At 40.3% G+C, this 26,182-nt stretch overlaps 1 protein-coding gene across 1 annotated transcript in view; it reads right to left on the reverse strand.

The window, feature by feature from the left end:
* The window catches only part of LOC110559926 (uncharacterized), a gene marked incomplete at its 5' end in the record, with an annotated part of 297,183 nt that overhangs the window by 248,205 nt on the left and 22,796 nt on the right, over window positions 1–26,182 (reverse strand). Inside the window, one exon of the mRNA XM_021655579.2 lies at window positions 24,424–24,587. Coding sequence (XP_021511254.2) covers window positions 24,424–24,587 — 164 coding nt within the window. The remainder of the gene's footprint in view (window positions 1–24,423; window positions 24,588–26,182) is intronic.

The raw sequence follows: 26,182 nt of genomic DNA on the forward strand, positions 1-26,182 counted from the left end.
AACATGAAAGTTCTACAAAGTTTAGAGATGAAGAGGCCACCTTAATTTTACCACAAGAAATCAATGAAATTTTCTCCTTGGAAAATGGAAAAGCATATTGATGTCAAGGAGATTTATTGCTAGAGCCATAAAGATCTGATAATTACTAAGGTATGAATGAAGGACAAAAGGCAGCAAAAAGGAGGTTAAGTTGGAAAACCTGACAAGGATGAGAGAGCTCTTCTTTTTCCTCATTTTTTCTTATTTTACAGTTACTAAAAACGTCCAACAATAACCATGCCACAGGCTAAATGCCAAGTTGCCTTGAATTTTTTTTTTTGCTTTGTTAATTAGTCTATTACTTTTATATTTATTCCGCCACAATGATTCAGGACATGGGCAGAATGTAGGTGAGTTCTTTGCCATGGCTACTGGGAATGGCCTCCGGTACAGTGACCGACAAGGCCCTTACTCTCATCTGAAACCTGTGAGCCCAGTATTTACTGTTCCCATTCATGTCAGTATTCTTTTCTTCTGACTTTCTATCATAATCACCCATTAAGCACTGCTTACAACAATTGAGGGCTCCCAAAGCCATATCTCCAGAGATTTCATAATTCCTCCCACTAACCAGTTCAAAACGCCTAAGAACTATATGGTCACGTGTAGTCATAGCTGCCACCCTCCATCAATAAATTGAAATACATTAAAATTTTAAAGACATACACAGTAACTAGAGTAACTGGTCTAAGTAGTGTGCTCAGAGATAATCATGTTAAATAAAAAATTCAAGCCAAACCATGAATTAATAAAAAACATACTTTAAACAACAAAAAACGTCAGTAAAATACTGAAATGATATAAACTGTGCAACCACTAAGGAGCAGGAATCACTGATGGTTGTATGAATACCAGATCAAGTTGAGCCAAAGAGACGGTTATCCCAGAGATAAGACAGACATTTCACAGTGAAAATGCACAGAAGTACATACACATATGATTGAGTGGCCAAATACAGAAATGATTTTCCTTCACTGAAGGAAGAAACTAAAAATTCAGAAATCATTAACGTAATTAAAGAGTCTCTCATTCAGAGGAAAAAAATTCAGCACAACTGTATAACGTTTTACCACTTCTCTAAAACAATTTGTCCTATTTGACATTTACAGGTGATTCTATCAAACAGCAGAATTGTTTACATCTTTTCAGAGAGTGAACATTAATTAAGATAACCTTGGGTCATAAAATAAGTACGTTCTCAAAAGACTAACAGAAGGTGGAGCATCTCTTCTGTGCACAACTGTATTAAATTCAGAAATGAAGCTCAATTAGAAATTTTCCCAAACATTTAGGACTAAAGGAACGTGTGGTCCAAAGGGGGGAATTGAAGTGTATTGATTAAATTGATAATTAAAGCAAAATATGTCCTAAATTAGTAGAATGTGGCAAAGAAATAAGTAGAAGCAAATTGATGGCTTTGGCATCTGCACTGAGGATGTGAGGAGGTAAAGTTGTGACATACATTTATATTTGTGTATTAGAAAGAAAACCAGAAAATTCATCTGACGTAAGCACAGGGCAGGTGATGGGATTGATCAGCAGGGTTCTACCCCGTGTATGCTTAGGAATCCTGTGCTCAGTTTACTGCAGAGTTCCTCTTCTGGACAGCTTCCAAACTGTCTTCTTCTTCTCCCTTTCTAGGCCGGGGTGGACAAGCTGATTGGAAAGGCTCATCTCTCCCTCCTTTTGTGCCAGTGGGAAGTTTTTCGTGCCCATCACCTAAGAGCCAATTCAGTTTTCATGCTCTTCACTTAAAAATGCCAACTCAGTTCGCTGCTGCGCTGTTGAATGAGCTTATGAGGCTGACATGCTCTTCCCAGAGTCTGGTCACCTGAGTGTAAGCTTTGCTATCCACTCCCAGAAGACATATGTAGTATCACCAGCCTCAACATCCCTGTTAAATTTGAGGTGAGAGAACCATTCCATAGCCATGGAGTATCACTAAACAGCAAATAATTAAGAGAATGTGAAAAGTAATTGAATGTGAAATGAACAACTAATATAGAAAAGCCAGGGGAAACAACCAAACTAGACCACTCTGCAGGTAGAAAGAAAGGTTTATTTGGGATCAAACTGCCAAGTCAGTCTCTCAGGGGAGGGGACAGAGAGATGCAAAATGGCAGAAAAGTAGACAGATTTTTTTTATGACAGCCAGCAGGGTGGGGGTATTGAGATGATTGGGGCTGTGTGAATAACAGAGGGCTAGATGCCCTTCTCCCATGTAGTTGGGCTTTTGGGAGCAGACTAAGAGAAGTTCCTGGTAAACAAAACTCACCCTCAAGAAATTTCTAAGGAATGCTGAATTTAGGCTTCTGTCTACCCACTAACAATCCTTTCTTTCATGAGTACTGCCATTTTAGTAGCCCACGTTAGACCTAAAAATTGAATGAGGGGTGGTGGTGGTACTGGGGGCAAGCCAGGTCCACAGAGGAGATAAGGAGTTGGCAAGGGAGGAATAAGTCAGGTGAAGAAAACAAGAGTTTTACATCCTGCCTGATTGGTAGTCAGAGTGCTTCTTTATTTATACAGAACTCAGTGGGCAAGGATAGGTATATGTTATTCCAAAACATAGATCATATAATTTTTGTCCCCCGATTCGTGTTTTAACTTCTGCTTGGTCACAAGTTTAGTTGGCATTGATAAACCATAACAGAACAGAGCTATCTTTCACAATCATCTTCCCTCATCCCTACAACCCAACTTTTAACAATATTGTAGTTTTCAAAGGCATATTTTGTCAAAGCATGACAGCCTGTGTTTTGGGTTTCAAGGGCACTAGACAGAAAGAAAATCTCCAAGCCAGCCTGGACAGATTGCCATGTGCCAAGCAGTGCATTATCAACTTTTAATAGTCAGAGTGCTAATTGCTAATAGGCCCAGAAAAGGCTTCAGGCCAAAGATGCTGGAGTTATTATTCATTTTCTGTCATAATGCAATGTTCATATTTTGTATATTTGTAGAATTTTTTATATGTCTAATCTTGATATTTTTTGGTTCCTTGGTTGGTCATAGGATACCATAGTAACCCTGTATGTGTTCACTTTTTCTAATAAAGGGGGTTTTAATACTTTATTCTTTTATCATTTATCTACACCATTCTTTGTCCATCAGCATTATAAAGAGGCTTTTAATTTGATCCGCTGTCAACTTCTCTCGCCTACAGAATAGTTTACCTTTTAAAGTTTACTTTGTTCTGATTATCTTGTTCCTGAGTAAGTGCATGGGCAGATGTGCCAAGAGCATCTTTGAGTCAGATCCCCATAAGGAGGTCTCTGGCATATTTACTTGAGTCCCAACCTCTAGGGCATAAGCAAGACCTTCAAGTAGAGCCAGATAAGGATATCCCTCTAAAAGCTGGAGGGGTAGGATGGTCAGGACCTTCCTGGGGAGGCTTAGAAGCAGTACTTCTGGGAGAGGGTGTAAATGATTCATAAGAAAATTTCCATCAATCCAGTATTCTCAAGTTGTAAAATAGTAGAAGTCCCCCAAGCATGTGACACACTAGCGATCAAGGCCAAAAGAGTGGGAGACTGCACCACAGTGGTTGCTTCACTTGGCTCAGCTTTGGTGAAGCTTTGTTAAGCAACTGTGCCAACATTATGATTTTTTCTGTTCCCATTAGCTATGGCCATGCCAGGTGACAGGAATGAATAACTGGATGAGAGAGGTAAATGTAGAAAAGGGGTGATCTGAACAGTAGGGAGAGAACTGACTCAGAACAAGAAAGGATACATTCATTTTAGTTTCAAGGGCTCTGATTTATTTTTAGAGTTCTTTGTTTTACTTTTGCTATACGAATGTTTAACAATGTAATGAGCACCTTGATTCAAAATCATATGTGAGTAATAGTGTTTTATATGTGTTAGTCAGACTTCCATTTTGATTCGTTGTTTCACTCTGTCTTGTAAGGATATGGCAGGCAGAACAGCTCACACCATGACAAATGACAACCAGGTAACCTAAAGAAATTTCCCAGGACACCTTTTTACCCCTATTATTTCATATTTCCCCCAATCCAGAGGATGTTACATCCACATTTAGGGTGTCCAGATCTTCCCCTGTTTTGAATTCTCTCTGGTAATGAATTCATAGACACGGCCAGTGCTGTGCTTCCTAATCTAAGAGATTCCCACCCTGTGTTTCTTAACAGTAGTGTAAATCAGATTGGCTTCCCACAAGGCCATCTTCCAGCACCACCTACCACTTTCAAAGAGCCTTTTCACCTACATAGCTTTTCAAAGTAACACATCCTCTTATATTGATGGCTATGCCACTTATATTATCAGCAAGATGCTTCCCTAGAGAGAGAATCAATGAAATAGAGACCTTCAATTCCCTGTGCAAGAGTCTGTGTCTTAGACTGCTTGCCATCACTATAACTGAACACCTCAGACTGAATGAAGAACAAAAGTATACCTTGTGATTCGGGGATTTTGAAAGTTTGAGGTTAGGTGTCTGTATCTGGTGAGATGCTTCTCTGGGATAGTGATGTAGAGTCCCTGTAGCACAGGACATCATTTGGTGAGACAGAATATCCAATTACATCTCTCCTCTTCCTTCAAAACCACAGTCCTGTCATTGCTTAAAGTGCTTGCCACAGAAGCAGAAGGACCTGACGTCAGGCCCCCAGTACTCATATAGAAAACCAACTATGGCACCTCATACCTGTAATTCCAGCACTAGCAGACAGAGACCAGGAGAAGGGGAATCCCAAGTCTTGCTAACTAGGTAATCTAGACAAAGTGGTGAGCACCAAGTTTAATGATAGACCCTTCTCAAAAACTAAGGTGAAGTTGGATAGAGGAGGAAACCTGACATCTGTTTTATCCTCTACACACCAAGTTTGGGCATGAGTAACCACCTGTGCATGATCACACAAAAATTAAGCCTCAGTCCCTTTGAATGAGGACCACATCCTTATGGCCTCTTTTAACCTGAATTCCTACCCCAAGGTCACACCTGCAGACACCACAGTTAAATTAAATGTCCCGATATTTAATATCTCACAGTGCAGATTAAACTTTAAACAGGAGGTTGGTGGAGGCTTTATCCCCCAGTGGTCTGCTTTCTAATGACTTTCTTTCTTTCTTTCTTTCTTTCTTTCTTTCTTTCTTTCTTTCTTTCTTTCTTTTTTTCTTTCTTTCTTTCTTTCTTATTTTATTCACTTTACATACACCCCCTTTCTTCTCTCCTCCCAGTTACTCTTATTCCCCTTATCCCACCCCCACTCCTCAGAGAAGGGACACTCCCTACCCCCCAACTCATCCCAGCACATCAAGTCTTACCATGACTGACACATCCTATTCCACTAAGGCCAGGCAAGGTAGCCCCTCAAGAAGGAAGTGATCTAAAAGCAGGCAACAAAGTCCATGTCAGAGACAGCCCCTGCTCTCCTTACTAGGGAACCCACATGAAACTAGAGCTGTCCTTTAAGAGAAAATTTGAAGCTCCTTGTCAGTAGGAATTGAACAGTCCCTGAAAGCACCATCTGGGGGCAATTTGCATCTAAATCATCTTAGAAGGACAGTTTATTTGAAAGGTAGATTCTTGATCTCATCTCAAACCAATCAAAACCCACATCCTGCCATGCCAGGGCATTTCTAGGTGTTACAATGCTTTTAGAGGTACCTGCATAAAATATAATTAACTCAAAGAAGAAACTCTTCACCAATTCCACTGGCTACGAGTGTAGGGTTACCTGCTATCTTTTAAAACTACTGTATTTTAGCATAAAAGGGCCATTAAACCTCTGAATGAAACAGGACCTTCTTGGTGGCAAATGCAGGCTTCTGTGAAAATGTTCTAACCAAGGTCCAGTGTGCTCAAGAGTGTTGCTCCATTAAAGGGGCACCTGGAGCTGGTCGTAGCTTTCAGACCCCCAAATTCAACTGTCTTACCCTTTGTACACAGGGTCTTCAGCCCGTGGATCCCTGTGCCTCCTGATCAAAATATAAAGACCTCCACCCACTACAATTGGAATATTTGTAGTGTTATCTGTGAATACTCGCGCTCGGACACGCAGACACACACACACACACACACACACACACACACACACACACACAATGGGGTTCAAAGAAACCAGAACCGAATTCACTATAGAACTTCAAAGTTCAATTTCTCTAGAGAGCATGGTAGGTAGCTGAGCACTGCAGATGATGAAGTGGTCCAACAGAAACAGGATTCCTGCTGCCTAAATGACAGCTATCTATCTCCTCCTCTCTTTCTTAGCTCCTCCTATAAGATATTAAGTACTAGGCATTAGCATACCAAGTCTTTGCTTAATAGGACACAAACAAGACTTTAACCCATAGTCTGCCACAGTTTCATTTTCCTTTATAGTCTTCCCATCCAAAAAGAAAAAAAAAAAGTGTTCGTGTTCTGGGATATTGCCATTAGAGTCATTTGCTCTGCCTGGGGGCTAATTACTCTATTTGGTTCATTTTTGAAAATATTATGTTACATCCAAAGGCAAGAAATTGATGATGGCTTGTTTCAGGTCTGCTCATGTAATTTCCGAGAGATTAAATTAGTTAATCAGAAATTATGTGGGCTAAAATAGATCTGTTGGTTTCTAAATCTACAGTAGAAAATTGCTTTTTAAAAAATAATTTGAATGGTGTGTTGTTTAAATATATTTTAGTCTATTCTCTCAACTATGAGACTTGAGTTTTAACAGTGCTGTAGAAAAGCAATGATCTACGAAAGAAGACACAGAGAATAGAAAGCAAGCACCAATGTGTGACCTGTTAGAGATGAGCCAACAGCATGCATGTACCTCAAGGAGTGGGCAAAGGGACGCCTCAGGGGGTGAGGTGGAAGGGATAGCTTGGAGCTCTGGGTGAAGAGAGAATAAAAGAACCTCTTAACTTCAATTCTTTCATATTAAACAAAGCCACCATCATGCCTACGTTCTGGGCATCTATAAAATCAAGAAGACATTTGAAAAGCGCTGACCAGATCCCTGACCTAGGCTTCCTATTCAATACACTGAGACACAAGTTTAGTATATTTGATCTCCGGTCTAGCCAGCTACCAAACATATATATAACCCAGGTTAGTAGGAAATGACTATGAGTCGCTGGGCTTGGGAAGCTGATACCACTATGGAACTATTATTTTTTTCTGTGTTTAGAAAATGGCTAGTAGCTATATATCTATCTAATAGCTATATATACATACATGCAACAGTAAAATTCATTCGTTATGTCACCTCTGTGGGGGTGGAAGAGATACACACACCAGAGTATGTGTATGGAAACCAGGTAGCTGAGTTTTCTCCTTCTGCTACGTAGGTCTGGAAGTTAAACTCAAGTTATCAGGCTGAGAGGCAAGCTCCTTTACACCAAGCCATCTCCTGGGCTAGCTTTTTCTTTTGTTTTCTTTTTTCTTTTCTTTCTTTTTTTTTTCTTTTCTTTTCCTTTTCTTCTTTTCTTTCTTTTCTTTTCTTTTCAACTTATTTCCAGAAGCTAGGGATGGAGCAGTTGCAGGAGTGATTTTCTGTAACTTGATGCATGTTGGAGCTTCTTTAAAAATGTAGGTGACCAGACCCACTTGCCTGCCCAATCCTAGACTGTTCTATCACACACCAGGCTATTCTGTAGTGTCGAAAGACCTGAGTGAGTGGAATAAACTGACAGACCTAGGAGTCTCAGGCCGGGGGCCTCAGCAACAAGAAGCCTGAGGCAAGGTGAGACAAAATGGCAAGAACTACACCAGCTCAGAAACATCACCAACAAAATGAACAAATGTGTGATAATATATAGAAGCTGAAATAAAATTGCATAAAAGAAATTACTATGTAGGTATTGGCTAGCTATTGCTATGTAAATATTCATCTGCATTTGTATTTATAATTTACATGTAAACATATAAATGCAAAGCTGAAAAGCTTAATCCACAGACATTTGATACATCATTCTTAATTTTCTCAGTGTCCTTCTTTTAAAAGACACTTTCTTCATTGATACAAAATCATTATGACTCTTCAAAAATGGACAATGATATTTTTACACAAAGTTATTTTTTGTAGCTTTTGGTTTTCATGTTTAGGGTGGATTCTGTTTTCAGATAAAGTCTTAGGTAGCAGGCTGGCCTTGAATGCAGCAAGAATGACCTTGAACTCCTGACATCCCTTCTCTGCATCTCTGGTGGTAAAATTAGTCACCATATCCAGATTAAAAAGTGACTGGTTTTTTTTGTTTTGTTTTGTTTTGTTTTGTTTTTAATTGCAATTCAGGTTGACAGCAAAACTGAGCAAAAATAAAGGTCTGTAAAGAGCTTTACCACATTCTCCACACCAGCTGGTGTCCAGGGGCTAGACACCCAGCCTCATCCACTGTCAAAGCCTGCAAGCAATGCACACATTAGTAAGAAGTGATGACCCCACACATACTCATCACACCAAGGCCACTGCTTGCATGAAGTTTGCTCTGGGTGTTATATAATCTATAGGTTTGGACAAATGTATCTGGCAATAGACTACCACACAGTGTAATTTCCTAGCCTTCAACAGCCCTCTGTGTTCCCCTTATTCACTTCTCCCTGATCTCGAACTGCCTCCCTGACCTGGCAGCCATTGATTTTTCCTCCGTTTCTATAGATAATGCTTTTCCTAGAGTACATACAGTTGTAACTACAAGGATGTAGCTTTTTCTGATTGGTTTTTATTTCTCATGTAGTAAGAAACATTCAGAGGTCTTCATGGCATCAGGTGACTTTGACAACCTCATTTCTTTCTAGGGATAAATAATGTTGCATTGTCTGGACATACCACAATGTATCCATTCTCCGCTTTAAAAACTTCTGAGGTTGGGCTTTTAGGAATAAAGATAGCCTCTTCTAGATTTAAAAAAAAAAATGGCTGATGGTGATATGTCTATGGTGAAATTTTTACATGAACACAACCTTTTATTTTGCCATAATATACCAAAGGTTTCTGTGAACACTGGAGAAGTTATTAGGCACAAAGTACTTAATGTCTCGTGCTGGGTGAGGGATGCAGAGTGTAAGCTATGATTAGGAGACAGGAAAAGGTCTCCAATTTAATGTGTACATGAATTTCCTAGAGGGTTTGTGTTAAATTATACAGTTTAAGGTTCCCATCAAAGAGATTATGAGATGTTAAGTCTGTATTTGTACTCAGGAGTATACACTTTAATTAGCACCTCAGGTGTCCCAAGAGAGGGTGGTGGGCCGCATTTGAAAAGAGCAGCAGTGTTGGATTTCATCTGAGGAGCCCCAGAGATAATAATATGAAAAGCATGACGTACCAGAAAACAAAACAGACATTATGAGGGAGGTTAAACAGCCATCCAAATAACAAGGGAGTGAGTCTTGTGGGGCTGCTATGAATGAAACGGTTACACATTAAGAAATGGGGTGTGGAGACACAGATATAAAATGCCAATTTCCTTGTTTGTATGTCTGTGGGTGTGTGGGGTGCATGTGGGTGTGTAAGCGTGGTCTATGTGTGTGTGTGTATGTGGTATATCTCTGTGTATGTGTGTGTGTGATGTGTATCTGTGTATGTGTGTATGTGTGGGTGCCGTGTATGCATGTGTGTGAGGAGGATGTGTACATGTGTGTGCTCTCTTGCCTGAGTTCACACAAACTAGGTAATCCCTGTTTTTATAGATCATGCCCTTCCACAGGAGTCCCATGGCATAAGCCTTTGAAATTTTAAGTGCCTGTAACACAGAAGGTCATGTAGAGTAATTAGGTGAAAGAAAAACTTTATGCTGGTATCTCATGAATTGCTTCTTTAGAGGCCCACTTAGCAGACAGGTGTGATCTCCTGTCTTCTTTGAAGTTTTGAGCAGGCGCATAATAGGCAGTTGTCAGTGGATCGTGGTGCGCTAAATCTGCAGTTGCTTATCAGGGTGCATCATATTTCCATCACCTGAACATGCACCATTTAGTTGTGTGGAGAACATGCTAAGACCTCATGCCTCGCTGCTTTAAAATCCATAATTTATTCTGTCCTGTGTATCACTTAATTAGAAATAAGTTGGCTTTTGAAAAATACTAAGAGTTTATGTTCTTAAGCGCCATTCATATGAAAACTGGAGTAGAGTATGGCTGTCTCATGAAATCTTTCAAAATCAGTGGATGACAGAGTGCTTCCATCTAGCTGACTAAACAAATATATATATATATATATATATATATATTTCCCTTATTCTATTAGTAACTAATTTCAATTATTTTCTTGAAAAGCTGTACACTATTTCTTCTTATAGAAAAATATACAAAAACAGAAACTCTCAGGGAAATGACTCAATATCAGACAATCTTTTTTTTTTAAATTTGGTGTGTGTGTGTGTGTGTGTGTGTGTGTGTGTATCTGAGCATGAGTGCATGCAGGTAAAGGTCCTGGTTCCATTTCAAATGTCTTCCTCCATTGCTCTCCACCTTAGGTTTTGAGACAAGGTCTCTCATTGACCATGGGGCTCACTGACATGGGTAGGCTGCCTGACCAGTAACCATCAGAGATCTGTCTGTCTCTGCCTTCCCAGAACTGAGGTTACAGATGTACACTGCTAGGCCCAGCTGTTTGGTTTGGTTGGGTTGGGTTGGGTTGGGTTGGGTTGCTGGCAATCCATACTCAGTTCCTCATGTTTTGAAGGATAAGCTTTACTTTATTGACTGGACTATCCCCCAGAGCCCCCACGCCCAGGTTTTACACACTTTTCATGGGGAGTTGAAGTTAGCTCTCGAGCACGAAATAGAACAAATAATTCAGAATAAGAACTAAGTGAACTAAGCAATACTGCTCAGAGCTCCTCGCCAGTGTCTGAGAAGCTACTGGTTTCTGCCTAGCACAACTTACCTTTGCTCTAATTATCTGGTTAATGTGTCATAACCCCGATTCTGCCAAACCCCAAGTGACCTCGACATAGTTTCTTGAAAATACCTCAGTTTCTCTGTTCACAAAATGAGTGTAGCAATTCTTGACACCTTTACATTTCGCTGAGATATTTCAAAAATTAATGAGCCGTGAAAGCTCTGAGCTCTGCCAATCAAAATCATGATGGGACTACAAAGAGTTATTTTTATTTACTAACGGCACGTTTTTATTTGTGCCACTAATGAGCACTGTGCTCTGCAATAACTTACTCAAGAGGAAAAGCAAAACCACAACAAACCAGGAGGTAGATGTTAAGGAAGCTGTTTCTCTCTGTATTCAGAAATAATCCTTGTTAATATTAATTAGTGCTATATAGACATTCTGAAAACAAGGCTTTCTGTAGTAAGAGTGCCTGGTGGAGACTACTTTGCACAAACCTCAATGCCCTGTGTCCAAAGCGTCGAGTGTACTGGGCATTTTCCTGGAAGTCATATAATGTAAATGAAACTCACATGGCAGCACACTCAGTGAACTGGCCACACAGTCTAAATGTGGACATTAGCATGTTTACAAAACCTCCTCTTTTGTTGGATAATTCATAAGTCCATGCCCACAGGGCAGCTCACTCACTGAACTGGCCACACAGTCTAAATGTGGGCATGAGTACAATGTTTACAAAGCCTCCTTTTTTGTTGGATAATTCATAAGTCCATGCCTTCTCTTTTGTACATGCACACATGAAAATTCCATGTCACTATGCTCTGGGACTGAAGGGAATCTGAATTTTTATTTAGAGAAGCAGAAAGACAAATCATCGATGTTGCTGGAGTTTTACGAGCACGGATATGAGTTTGTTCTTGACTTTCGAACTACTACAGTGTGTTACACCGTTGGAGACTGACACATTATACACTCCAAGTGTGTCAGCTTAATTGCCGCAGAGGTTCACACTGAGTAAGTGTTTGGAAAGACTCCCCTTACTCCAAATTGATCAATGGCACGGAATCAGCATGATACAAATAAGGCTTCAAACGACTGGAGAGGAGTTTATAAATATTTAGCAAGAAAATGAGGAGTTTTATTTTACTTTGTGCCTTCTCAAAAGTGCATGTCAAAAATCTTCTCCCAGGAAGACTGAGAAGCACTCTGGGCCTCTGAGAGCAGAAAGGACAACCTCTCAGGGCCTGGCCATACCCCCGCCTCTCAGCAGCTGCTCAGCCCCAGGCCTCTGTCCTGTCCAAAGCCTTTGCCTAAAATAAACGAAGCACTCAGCCACAGAAGCACTTGAGCTAAAAACCCTTGTGAAATAAGTACACTTCCCAGTACTCAAGGTAAATGAATTTTTCATGACCTAAGATCTATGTAGAAAAGTTGCATGAAAATCTAGTGTTTTGAACAAAGAATGTTACAGACTGACCTGGGCACTCCCATAATTCATTTCTTGAAGATGAGGAGTCTGCCAGATCATTCATTAGGTTTTGATGCAGCCATAAGGCTGAGTCCTTTGGATAGAATTAATAACTTTGTGTGAAGAGGAACCAGAAGTCTGGGTCTCCGTCTCTCTCCCCATCATAGGAAAAGCACACTGTGAAAAGGGCTATACGCTCACTAGGAAGAGACCCTCACAGAAACTGCCCACACGGCACCCCAATCTTGAACTTCCAGCCTCCGCAACCGTACTCAGAGCCTTCTAAGCCATAGGATTTTTGCTACAACAGCCCTAGGTGCTGCCTAAGAAAAGCAGTTCTGACAAAGACTATACTGATGAAAGAGAGACTGGCAGGAGACATTATTTAAAATTGACAAAGAAAATTCTAACTGAATTCATGATCTTGATAGCTCACTGGTTTTTACAGTATGGAATGTGTCAAGCACCTATTCAAAACATATCCGAGAATCAGCTATTGAATGATAGCTTGTTGTTGGGGAAAACTAAGCATACTCCCATAAACAGATTAAAATTTTAACTTCAAGGAAAACAAACCATAAAAAAAGGGGGGTGGGCTGACAGAGAAAAATAAGACAGGTCTCAGAAAAAAAAATCATCTGAGACTGGACTTTCAGTAGAAAATGACAGTCATGGTGAGCCAGGCCTTGGAGAGAGGGAATGTGGAGTTTGGGTGGTTTTATTGTAATGTGTTATCTATTTTGAGAATAGTAGGGTTTTTTTCTTACAATGGGGGAACGCATGTAAGGAAAGTAAAATATGGATATTTAACTTCGTTAAATCAACATTTTCCTTAATAGATAATGAGTCCTGTGAGCATGATGGAGAAATAAAAGTTCTCCAGCTGTACTGCCCCCCCACCCCAAAGAATTCTAGCTAGCAGTGATCCATTGGCAGAAGCAACAATGTGAGTATAGCTGGAATTGGTGGTGAGGTTAGGTCACACACATAGATCACAATCTGGAAAATATATGATTGAACAGCTAGAGGGTATTTCTCTTGATGCTGCCCTTCCATAGGTTGGCAGAGAACTGCCCTGGATTCGTGGTTTCTACAATAGGGACAAAAAATGCTTGGAGATAGACCTCAAGGTTGCCCACCATTCCCGGGTCTTCACAAAGGGCCTCATTTCTTTGTCCCTCGGGAAATGTTGGTGATACTGACAAGAATAGTATGGAACTCTGCTTAGTTCTCAAACTTTTCAAAAATGCTGAAATGCCTTTAATTTTATGAGGCTCTCACTGGTACCAGAGCCGAAGGCATTATAAGAAAAAAAAAGAATTTTAAATAATATCTCTGACAAATATAGATGCAAATTTCCTCAATACAATATTAGAGAGTATAATTGAAGAACACATGAAAAGAATATTTTACCATGATCAAGTAGGATTGATTCCTCTGACACAAGGATGCTTCAATATAGGCAAAGCAATAAATACTATACATTTTGTAAAATCTAGGATACAATTTTATAAGCATCTCAATAGACACCAAATAGCAACCCAAAGAAGTCATCCTTGAAAATCTAACGCTCTTTCACAATAAAAATCTCTCAATATTTCAAATACCATAAAAGTCATATATATGACAGCCTCATGGCTAACATTAGAGACAAGATAAGGAAGGGAACCTGTCCTTGTTACTCTTTTTCTACTTAGTATGGGCAATCATAGCTGGAGCAATTATGCAATACAAAGAAATAGAGACCAGTGGGATGAGTGTTTCTATTTGATGAAGACTTTCTCAGGCATACAAAATAGTAAACGCTAGCAAAAAACTCTTTACAAGGATGGTTTATTTTAATGAAATTTCAGGATACAAAATCAACATATAAAATTCAGTTTCTCCATGCTAATAAAAGAACACCTAATATGTACATTGGGAAAATGGCATAGAAATAGTTGATGTAAACCTAACCAGTGCTTAAAAACAAAAAAAAAGTCCTGCATCCTAAGCACTAGACAGTGCTAATAAAATAATTTGAAGTAAACACAAATCAATGAAAGGTTAGCCCATGTCACTGCACTGGAATAATTAATACTGTAAAATTATCCACACAGCACAAAGAAGTCTGTAGATTCATCCAGCCTCAACCAAAATTTCAATGTCATTTCTTACAGAAATAGGACATTTTTATGCTCTTATATAACTTTAGAGAAATTTAAATGACCAAAATAACTTTGAGCACAAAGAACCACTAAAGACACCATGCTACTTGGTTTTGAGACATATTGTAGTAGGATCACCTGACTGGCTTTAAAAAAAGTGCATTAGCCAAGGGAATGAGATACAAATTCAAGAAGTAACCCTGCATTTATGGTTCATAATGTAACAAAGGTACCAGGCCACACCAGAGAAAAAGGGCATTCCTCTTGATCAGTGGTGTTGGGAAATGTGGTAACCACACACAGAAGCATGACACTCAGTCCTTACCTGATATTATATTTAAAAGTCAAGCCAAAATGAATTAAGATTTAATGAAAGACATGAAGCTAAAAGTTATAGAAGAAAGCATCCTAAGGAAGAACTCTATATCACTGGTTTTACCAGTGATTTTTCTCCATATGACTTTGAAATCATAAACAACAAAGGCAAAACTGATGAATAAAGTTTACACAATGGAATACTACTCAGCAATTAAAAACAAGGAAATCATGAAATTTGCAGGCAAATGGTGGGAACTAGAAAAGATCATCCTGAGTGAGGTATCCCAGGAGCAGAAAGATGCATGTGGTATATACTCACTTATAAGTGGATACTAGACATACAATATAGGATAATCATAAGAAAATCTGTGTAGCCAAAGAAGCTAAGCAAGAAGGAGGACTCTGGGTAAGATGCTCAAGCCTCATTCAGAAAGGCAAACAGGATAGTCATCGGAAGAGGGTGAAAACAGGAAACAGGACAGGAGCCTACCACAGAGGGACTCTGAAAGACTCTACCCAGCAGTGTATCAAAGCAGATGCTGAGACTCATAGCCAAACTTTGGGCAGAGTGCATGGAATCTTATGAGAGAAGGGGGATATAAAAAGACCTGAAAGGGTCTGGAGCTCCACAAGGAGGGCACAGGTTTTGTTTGTTTGTTTGTTTGTTTTTTCTGAGACTGATACTCCAACCAAGGACCCTGCATAGAGATAACCTAGAACCCCTGCACAGATATAGCCCATGGCAGCTCAGTCTCCAAATGGGCTCCCCGGTAAGGGGAGCAGAAGCTGTCTCTGACATGACTTAGTGGCTGGCTCTTTGATCACCTCCCCCTGGGTGGGGGAGCAGCCTTACCAGGCCACAGAGGAAAATTATGAAAGCCAGTCCTGATGAAAACTGATGGAAGGGGAGTAGGTCCTTCACTATCAGTGGACTGGGGAAGGGGTATGGGAGGAGACAAGGGAAGGAGGGCAGGATTGGGAGGGGATGAGGGTGAGGGCTACAGCTGGGATACAAAGTGAATTAATTGTAATAAATAAAAAATTATATTAAAAATTATAATTTGTTTTCTTGCCCATTTTCCCCAGCTTAGCTGCTAGAAATGTCACTGGATCTTTGACATTTTCTAACCGCGTCTTATGTTTGTTTTCCTGGGTCTGTGGTAGTTAGTTTTACATGTCAGGGTGACGGGGTTATGGAATGCCTAGGCAGGAGGAAGAACAAACATGTCTAAGAGGGTCTGTGAGGGCATTTGCAGAAGAGCTTCACATCTGAATCAGAGCCAAGCAGGAAATCTCTGAACTCACTAGAGTAGCTGATACCATGTTATCTATTGAGGGTATGGACACAGCATAAAGGAAGAGAGAGCAATTTCACTCTCTATTGGAGCTAAGACATCAGCATCCATGGTGGTGCTAGCCATCAGAGCTCCTGCTTGGACTTTTATCCTCAAGATGCATACCAGTGCCTCTGCCCGACCCCCTTGGTTCTCAAGCCTTTGAACCTGAATTGAGACTGACGACATCAGCCTGCCCGCCCCCGATTCAACCTGCAGATATCTCTGTCTCCATAACTTTGTGAGCAGTTTTCACTAAAACGTCTCCATGTGTGCTTATGTGCATGCGTGTAGTCGTGTATACGCCCATGCCTGTGTGTCCTGTTCTGTTTCTCTGGAGAACGTTAGCACATATTATCAAATGTAACCTGAACTGATGTGCTCACTTGTCTCATAGACTATCTTTGTCTATATTCTATTGCAGAGCAACTTAAAGGATAGTAATGACACTCCATTGGCCTTGCACATCAGTTCATTTAAAATAGAAAGCGCTGGATGAAAGAAAGGAGGCTTTCTGTGAAGAAGCCGTTTTTAGAATGCTATGTGTTGTCATTAGCAATGCATTGGGGTGGTTAAAATTACCTAGGTTTACATGCTGCCTCAACAACATATTAGCTCTAAAGCCATTCAAAGTTACTTGGCCTGCGCATGCCTTTGGTTGCCAGTCTGAAAGATGGAGACCATAAGACCTCTATTAGAATACTCCTGGGGTTGAATTACAAATGGCTTAGAACTGTGTCAGTATACACATGATTAGTGTGGACTCTTGCTTTATTAAAGGGTCCTATTTTATGCCGGCTTAAATAACACCCATGAAGTATTAGATCACCTCACAACACTCCACATAATGACATTACAACTGTATTGGGGAAAATTAATATAAAAATAATACCATGCAGATAAAATCTGTGACCATTTTGCCTGGCTCAGCATCTGTGGCATTCACTTGTTTGTTTCTTAAAGAATTTTCTTGTTCTTTGACGACAGATCTACTAAGGGTTAGCTCTATTTTCTGACAGGCCCAGGTTTGGCACTGAAGATGAAATTCTGTATTCCTTACTCTCACAGAGGGCATAGAATCCAGCATTTGTATCTCAGTTATGCTCCTGAAGTTTTATTATGTGTTTAATATCAAATATTTCTCTATTGGAAGAGGTAGTTTTCATTTCTGTCATAGCTAACACATAGTTGCCATTTGAGGCTCATCAAGCCACTTCTGGTACACACTTGAAAGCAACTTTATAAGGGAATAACAGCATGAACCAAGAGGAGGTAGAATCGTTATGTCATCTGTGAAACAGATGCACTGGGTTTATAGTCATGTCTTTCAAAACCATGTTGAGTGTGACAAGCTTTGTACATTTAAACTGGAGGAAGAGTCCATAAAACACAATGTGCTGCTCTTCAAAAAATGAAACAAACAAAAACCTGAGTCACCAGTGTCTTTGTTTCAGAAAAGTTGATTTGGGACAAAGATCTTTTACCCAAAGTCCTGCTGATTCTTCAAGGTGGTGGCCCCCAATTTTTCAGAATTATTCATTGGAAGAGTATATTTTTTTCTTAGTGCATGGGGTTTTGGGGGGCATGTTTGTCAAAAGTTAAGTCTCCACAGCTATGTGACTTTATCTCTGGGTCTTCTATTATTTTCCAGTGTTCCACGTGCCGATATAATTCTGCATTTATCACTATGGCTCTTTATTACAGATAGAGGTCAGGTAGTGGGCCTGTGTCTATATTCTTTCTGCCTAAAACTGTTTTGGTTATTCGTGGTCTTTTGTATTTCCATAGGAACTCTGGGCTATTTTCTTTATTTCCATGAAGGAGATCATTGGAATTTTGATATTACTGCAATGAATTTGTAGATTGTTTTTGATCATATGGCCATTTTCACAATACTAATTCCATCAATTCAGGGGAACTAAAGATCTTTCAATGGTCCACTGTTTTCTTCAGTTTCTTTTCTCAGTATTAAAGGTTTCATGAAATTGAAAGCTTCTGCACAACAAAGGGAACTAGCAACAGAATAAACAGCCTACAAAATGGGAGAAACCCTTTGCCAGCCATATCAAAGGCAAGGAGTTAATATCTATAACATATAAAGAACTATTAAAAAGAAAGAAACACCAAAGCAAAATTGTAAATAAGCCACTAATTCAAACAGGCAGTTTTCAAAAGAAAAAAAATATAAATGTCCAATTAATATATTCCAAAGTGTTCAACATCTCTGGATATCGAGAAATACAAATTAAAACTATACTGAGATTCAACCTCACTCCAGTCAGAGAAGCCTTCAAAACACAAATGAGAAGTTCTAGTGAGGAATGAGGAAAGAACTCTTATCATTAGTATGGCCTATGGGAATCAGAATGTGGGCTTCCAAAGAAGTTGAAAATAAAACTACAATATGACCTAGCTATACCCCTCCTGAGCATGTACCCAGAGGTGTTGTCATCCTATCACAGAGAGACTTGCACGTCACATTTATCACTGCTGATTTCACAATAAAGAGAAAATTGAATCAGCATAGACATCTATCAGCAGAGGAATGGGCAATTCAATTGCAAGAAAAAAGAAATTATGAAAATTTCAGGAAAAAGAGATGGAACTGGGAAACATTACTTTAAATGAAGTAAGACAGGGTCAAAAAGACAAATATAGCATGTTCTTTCTCACATACAAATTCTAACCTTTAGCCTTCATATCTGCATATCCAGGAGGGAGAAATCATGAAGCCAAAAAAACAGAAAGGGGCATATGTGACTTCAAAAATAAGGCTCTGAAGGAGGCTGAAGGGGAAGACACTGGAGCAAAGTGGAAATAGGGAGTGAAGAGGACAAAGGAGTCCACTGGGGAAGGGAGATGGAGAAACGGTAATAATTGGGGTGGAAGATCAACTAAAATGAAGCAGGTATCAACACCACATACGGAAACATGACATTACCTGTTGCTTGCTCTCCACACACTGAGAGCAAAGTCTATTGCTGAAGACAATACACAGCTCACTGAACTTGGTCAAGTCAAGCTGATGCCTACTTAGATGTTTTACCTCTACTGGCTAGTATCCATGGTACTGTAAGGTACTCTACATGCTACCAGAGGAGAAAAGTAAACACCAACCCCGTTACAAACTGTCCAGGCTACAATGGTGACCTTCCCACCAGATATGCTAAAGCTAGTACAACAATGACACAAAAGTTGTGGGAGTAACCAACCACTTTCTGATTGGATTTAAGGTCTAGTCCGTGAGATTTAACTCATGCCCAACACTGCTCAGTGGCCAAGAACCTGAGACTAGCTAAGCCATGGATCTAGGGGAAAATCAAATACATGGTTCTGCTAAAAGAACACAGTAAAGACCTTGGAATACTCAGTCCTAAGTGGGATGTGTCCACCCAATACTTTCCCTCAGGGTTCAAGCAACTCTGGGGGAGAGGAAGCAGAAAGAGTGTCAGAGCCAGAAGGGATGAAGAACACCAAGGAAACAAGGCCTTCTAAACACAGCAGGACTGGTGCACATACAAACTCAGAGAATGTGGCGGCATGCACAGGGCCTGCACAGATTTAAGCCAGATAGGGTCCCAGTGCTGAAAGGATAAGTGGAAACAAGCCCCATTCCTAACCTAGAAGCTGCTTTCAATTGATAGTGGCTCACAAAGGAAAAACGTTCTTTCCAAGGGAGTTTCACTGTGTATAAAACCCACACTCAAGGGCAGGCCCCCATTCCCAGCAGCAGATCATCAACACAAAATAAACTCAGTGATATTTTTTTGGAGGCTTTCCTTGTTTTGTCTTACAATGGTTTATCTGAGCCTTTTTTTTTCTTTGTTCTCTCTTTCTCTCACTCTGTCTCTCTCTCTCTCTCTCTCTCTCTCTCTCTCTGTGTGTGTGTGTGTGTGTGTGTGTGTGTGTGTGCGTGTTTGACTCTACAGGTCTTGTGCTTATATACTATGGGACCTATGCATTTATATGTGTTTCTCATGCTTTTTCTTTGACTTTCTTTTCCTGTTTGTTTGTTTTGTCCTACTTGGGTTTGTTTGTTTTATTTCGGGTTTATTTATAGTTTTCCTTTTTTTCTGTTGTTTTTATAGATGCCTGTTTGGTTTCTTCTGAGAGAGAGCAAGAAAGGGTTGGATTTGGATGGGTGGGGAGGTGAGAGGATGTGGGAGGAGTCGAGGGAGGGTGAAGCATAATTAGTACATAATGTATGAAAAATATTTTTTCTACTTATTTTTTTTCAAAAAGAAAGTTGGCATTTTGTAAGCTCATTTAAAATTAAAATTAAAAAATTTTAAAGTAAATCTAGTTATCAGTAGATAGTGTTTTTCCTTCAAAAAAAGTTTCTCTAGAACGTATTTAATTCCAGCTTGTACATTGTTCCTACCGTTACCCTAAATGCTGTATCTTATTTTGAAAATAAAAACAAATCTTTAAAAATGCCACAATTCTCTCATGTGCATGCGCATGCTTGCACGAGAGCGCACGCGTGTGTGTGTGTGCGCGCGCGCACACGCACACAGACACACGCACACAGACACACACACACAGACACACACACACACACACACACACACATTCACCCTTAAAGCATGGCTTCCTAATTTAATTAGCCAAATGTCTGGGTTGTTTACAGCTACAGTTCTGAAGAAGCCCTGTTCTCTGGAGCCTGTCAGTAGCAGGTACCCAGGGCACGGTAAATATTAAGAATGTCCCAGAAAACGTCTTCCTAGTAGCCAAAATGTAAAGTGAAATTATTTTCTTCCAAATTCAATATTTATTTGAAAAACCACATAGTACTGCTTTCCTGGATTCCCTGTGCAACTTAATTTGGAAAAACTCTACACTTAGCTGAGTTTTATTCTTTTACCAGGTAGTTCTCAGACACAAGCTGCCTCAGAAAGCTTTCTAAGCACTCTCTCTCTCTCTCTCCCCTCCTCCCCCAAGGGAGGATGTTAATTCCAGACACTTGGACATCATGAGCTGATTATTTAGCCCTATGTCATTCTAAAGGCTGAAGACAACATATAAACAGCAGAAACAAAGATGAAATCCAATTACAAACTTCCTCATTCAACTGTGCATCCTGCCATGTCCGTGGGACTACTGCTACAAGGATCCTGAGAACAGTACATAGACTGGCCTCATACCAGGCACTGGAGTCTTCTGTGCTGTATCCTGCCATTTCATCAGAACCTGCTCTGGGAGATTCTTTACAGCTGACATTCCTCATAAACCAAGCCTTCAAGTCCTCAAGTTCTAGATGCAGTTACTGAGGCCAGCAACATTACATGATTCATCTACAAACCAACACACTATAAGTTGCCTGGCTATGTCTCTACAAGAATTCTGACTACAAAGTTGACATCTTTGCCAAGATGACACTCCGGCCGTATTTTTATAACAGCACTATTTTCTTCTCAGTTATTTAACCAATCACCTAACACCAACTTTCATGTAAGTTTTCTAATTTTTGAGGCAGGAGTTTCATGTGGCCCATGGTTACCTCAGACACACTATACATCCTGTGGTCCTCCTCTGTCTATGTCCCAAGAACTGGAATTTCAGCCTGTGCCAACACACCTAACTCTTTCACGTAATTTAAGGCACATAGATTAGGAGAGAATTCTCAGTTTCACTAGTAGAAACTTATGGGCTCAGAAAACAGCTACATCTATGACACATTCCAGTGTTCGTGAATGGGTTTATGACTTCCTGCTGCAGGCAGGCAGTTTTTATTACCCTCCCCATATGCTGGCACATTGTTTAAAAGCCTTGCAACAAGCTGCCAAGTGGCAGCATTCTGATCCTCAGTTTACCTCTCACAGTTTGTAGATTTAGATGGTATCGTGAAGGATCAGGATTGCCATCTTGAGAGCTCGGACTGCCCTGGTTTACCTGCACTGGTACTACAGGCTACAAAGATAAAAATGAAATGTTGAACTTTTGACCTAATACAACGTGCACCTGAAAAAAAATGTAAAAGGAAGCTCAGATACAAAGCTCATTTTTTATGTCCACTTTTCATCTCAATGTCCCATTACCAGTGGTTCTCAGCCTTCCTAATGCTGTGACTCCTTAGTACAGTTCCTCATGTTGTGGTGACCCCTAACCATAAATTATGTCATTTCTATTTAAGAACTGTAACTTTGCTGCTGTTAAGAATCATCACGTAAATATCTCATATGCAGTTGGTCTTAGGTGACCCCTGTGAAAGGGTAGTTTTGACCCTTAAAGGGTTCACATATCCACAGTTTGAAAACTGTTGCTTTAGACCTTAACTCATAAAGACCTAAGTCTCTGTTACACATCACTGAAGAGTCAAAGCTTCCCTCATGGATCTGTCAGATTAGAATACGGGTTATATTGTTGCTGCCTTTAAAGATTGTCTTGGTTCAGTCACTAAAGTGTCTGCTGTGCACAGGGACCTGTGTTCAATTCTCTAGAACTTATGTAAAAATCTAAACATGGCTGTGCATGTCTGTAACAGGCAAGTCCCTTGAAGCTCATTGGCTCGCCAGATTGATGAGCCTCAGGTTCAGTGAGAGACCTTATCTCAAAAAAACAAAGGTGGAGAGGAATTGAAGAAAGATACAAAGGATAGACCTCAGGTGCCCGAGCTCATCAGTGCACACACCACGCACACACAGTGACAACATAGGCACATGTGTGCACGTGTGCACAAACTCGGTGGTTTTAAATGATGGAAATTTATCACCTCACAGTTTTGGCAGCCAGAGGTCTAAAATCAAGGGATTATAAGGATAGGTTCCTTCTTGAGACTCCAGGAGAAAATTCGTCCCACATCTCTTAACTTCTGAATACTGACAGCCATTCTAAGCCCTCTGTCTTAGTTAGGGTTTTAATGCCATAAAGAGACACCATGACCCCATGACTTTGGCAACTCTTATAAAGGAAAACATTAAATTGTGGCTAGCTTACAGTTTCAAAGGTTTAGTCCATTATCATCATGATGGGAAGCGCTGTGGTGCACAGGTAGACCCAGTGCTGGGGAAGGAGTTGAGAGTTCTCCATCCAGATCTTTAGGCAGCAGGAAGTGACTACTGCTGAGCCTGGGCTTGAGTCTCTGAGACCTCAAAGCCACCCCCTAGTGATGCACTTCCTGCAGCAAGGCCACACCTGCTCCAACAAGACCACGCCTCCTAATAGTGCCACTCCCTATGGAACAAGCACTCAAACACATTCCTGTTCCTATTCAAACTACCACATCTTCCTTTGCTGATAAATATATCACTCCAGTTTTTGCTTCCTTCACATAGCTTTTCTCTCTGTGTGTCTATATATAAAGTCTTTTCTCTTTTTCTTAAAAGGTACCAGTCATGGGTTAAGGACCAACCCCAAATCCTGTATGTCTGCTCTGAATTAGATCACATATGCAGGTACTGGAGGGCAGGATTTGACTATACTCTTAGAGGACCCAATTCAAGCCACTGCTGGACTCTGAGGAGGATCTGGATGTACTTGTTAATTCAGGTCACTGACATGAGAATGCTCAAAATAGACATGCCCTTAATGAACCCAGCATGCTCAGCTGTAAATGGCACAGAGGAATAAATTAGGCACCATTATGGAATCACCACACTCCTGATTAGAGAATGCCACCTGCTCACTCCAATTATGCTATGTGCTTGACTTTTGAAGTCAATGCTATTTCGGCTCATGAACTATTGTTATCCAAGACATCATTGAGAAAAATACATCTTACCTGATGAACTTTTTGAGTCATCATACATTACACACACACACACACACACACTCTGGAGTAACACCTGTGGGACACTTGTGTCTTTATTTGAGATTGATAAGGAAACTAAATAGAAGCAACATATTTCTTCTCCATTGTGAACCAAAGCCCACTGTGTGACAGCATTACACATCTCTAACAGGTGTCTCTGAAGTCACAGCAATCAGAATGTTCAGTTTAAGTTCCTACCCGGTGACCTCACAGATATTAGAACATTCAAGTCTTAATGCTGTGCTATGCAAAACAAATCCAAGCAGTTCTTCATCCCATTCAAAGAAGTTAATCGTGGCTGATCTTCTAAGTGACCACTGCAGCACAAACTCAAACCGGATGAAGTACAACTACATTTTGCAAAGGCCAGCGCAGCATTGGTGATTGGTATCCCTTCTGCCTGGTAAAAATGTGTATGGAAAGAGACAAGCAAATCTCAGTCACAAATCAAACCACACAATTCAAACATTCTAATGAGGTAAGCGGAGATGCAAAGTCAGTAGACACTGTAGGGCTGACATTTTAGCTTGCCGTGTTAAAGCAGCCATCAAAAGGTCTGGAATGTTTTTGTTGCTGACCTGTTCTGATGGAGAGCCTGACAGCAGAACGCTACCTCGCTGAGCATGCCCCTCAGAGGCCTCAGGGTGCACAAGCGTAGCTTCCTCGGCCTCTTTGTGGGTATCCGGGCTCTTCCTGGACCGGCTGAGTGATTCCTGACCAGGCTTTTCCTTCTTCCTTCCATCTGTTGAACACAAGATGACATGGAATCTCATTCACCTTCATTGTTTTAACACTGACTGGGTTCAGAAAACTGCAATTTCATTTCTTTCTCATATGGAATAAGAGAGTTTTATTATCCACAATTCAATAACTTTTTTTTTCACATACTATTCTGCGAAAGTGGAAGTTGTGCAGTTTAAACATTAAACGGCCACCACCATTGTTCTTCCTGTGATGCTTCAAAGTGTCAAAGTATGTTGTGTCCAGGGCTGTAGATTGCTATGTTCTGTCGCATGTTCACCTTAAGTTTGGACTGAAGTGAATATGATGTACTGTATAGCAGAGCTATATTTAGATGTTCAGACAGATTTTGGACATTAAAAATCTGACAGAGGTTAAAATGTCACCTAGATGGGTCTCTTTCCCCTAGTTATAGAACTAGGAAAACACACGTGTAGTCCGTGTGTCAATCACAGAGTTCTTCTCCTAAGAACAAACTATGTGAAATTTTTATTACGTTGTTTTTATTTTGGCCCTTTTTGATTCAGATACTTGTCAGTCCCTTGCTCATGATTGGGACAGTTCTGAGGTAACTTATCTCAGATTCCGGGATCGTCATTTTCCATGCTATTCTAGACTCCTTTTCTGTCTGTAGATGAGAGTCTTTGCAGGCCAGTGTTAGGAGAGCAATGCAGGGCAGATGATGACACGGGTCTTGGAATGCAAAGGCTGCTGGAGTAGCTGGAATGTTTGAGAGTGACATACAAAGACCCATGAAGTTAGCAGCTCCTGGTCCTTGGACACTCCAGATGGCTTGTTCAAGTATCAAGTGACCTACAAATTATCCTTCCTTGCCATGAGCCAGCACAGACCACATTTGAGGCAGGGGGAAGACAGTCTCCTTTGTAGATTGTGTGTTACGAAAGCATGCCTTCAGACCAGTGTTGCTGGATGGTTTATAACTCTTAGTGGGACAGTAACAAAACGTATGAAGCTTATAGACGGCCCATAAAAGAATCTTATTTGGAAGTTAACAGCAAGCTGCATGCAATGCAGATATGAGGAATTTCATGCCAATGCACTCAATTCCCCCACTGAGATGACTGTAGAATTTTTATCTTCAGAAGGCACGCAGCATGGCACAGCCTTGGTAACAGCAAAAGCTACATCTGAACCCCAGCACTGTCTTGTAGTAGCTCTGCACATTTGGGGAGCAGTTTCTTACATAAAATTCAGCAATTCAATGCCCTTGGCCATGAAGGAGGAACACTGCGAGGGTTAACATGGTAATGAAACTTTCTGCTACGATTACAGGGGACACTCAGCAAAGGATGCCTTATTTCTAGTTGTTTGGCTTGGTAAGTGCTTAGTAGTTTTCTGAGATGTAGTGCGGGTGCTAAGGGGAAAGAGTATATGGGCTTTCTTTACTCTTTATTTTCATAAAGGTTTATTTCATGTCAGCAAATAGACATTGAACATCATCTGTGAGTCAAGTACTGTGCCTGATTCTAGGAGCCTCTAAGAGCTAATGCAAAAGAAATCCATGAAATAAATAATTTGCAACCAATATGCATCTAATAACTTAGATAATGACAAGAAAAATAAGGAAGCGAGAAT

Source organism: Meriones unguiculatus, chromosome 19, assembly GCF_030254825.1.
Source record: "Meriones unguiculatus strain TT.TT164.6M chromosome 19, Bangor_MerUng_6.1, whole genome shotgun sequence".
Classification (NCBI taxonomy): domain Eukaryota; kingdom Metazoa; phylum Chordata; class Mammalia; order Rodentia; family Muridae; genus Meriones; species Meriones unguiculatus.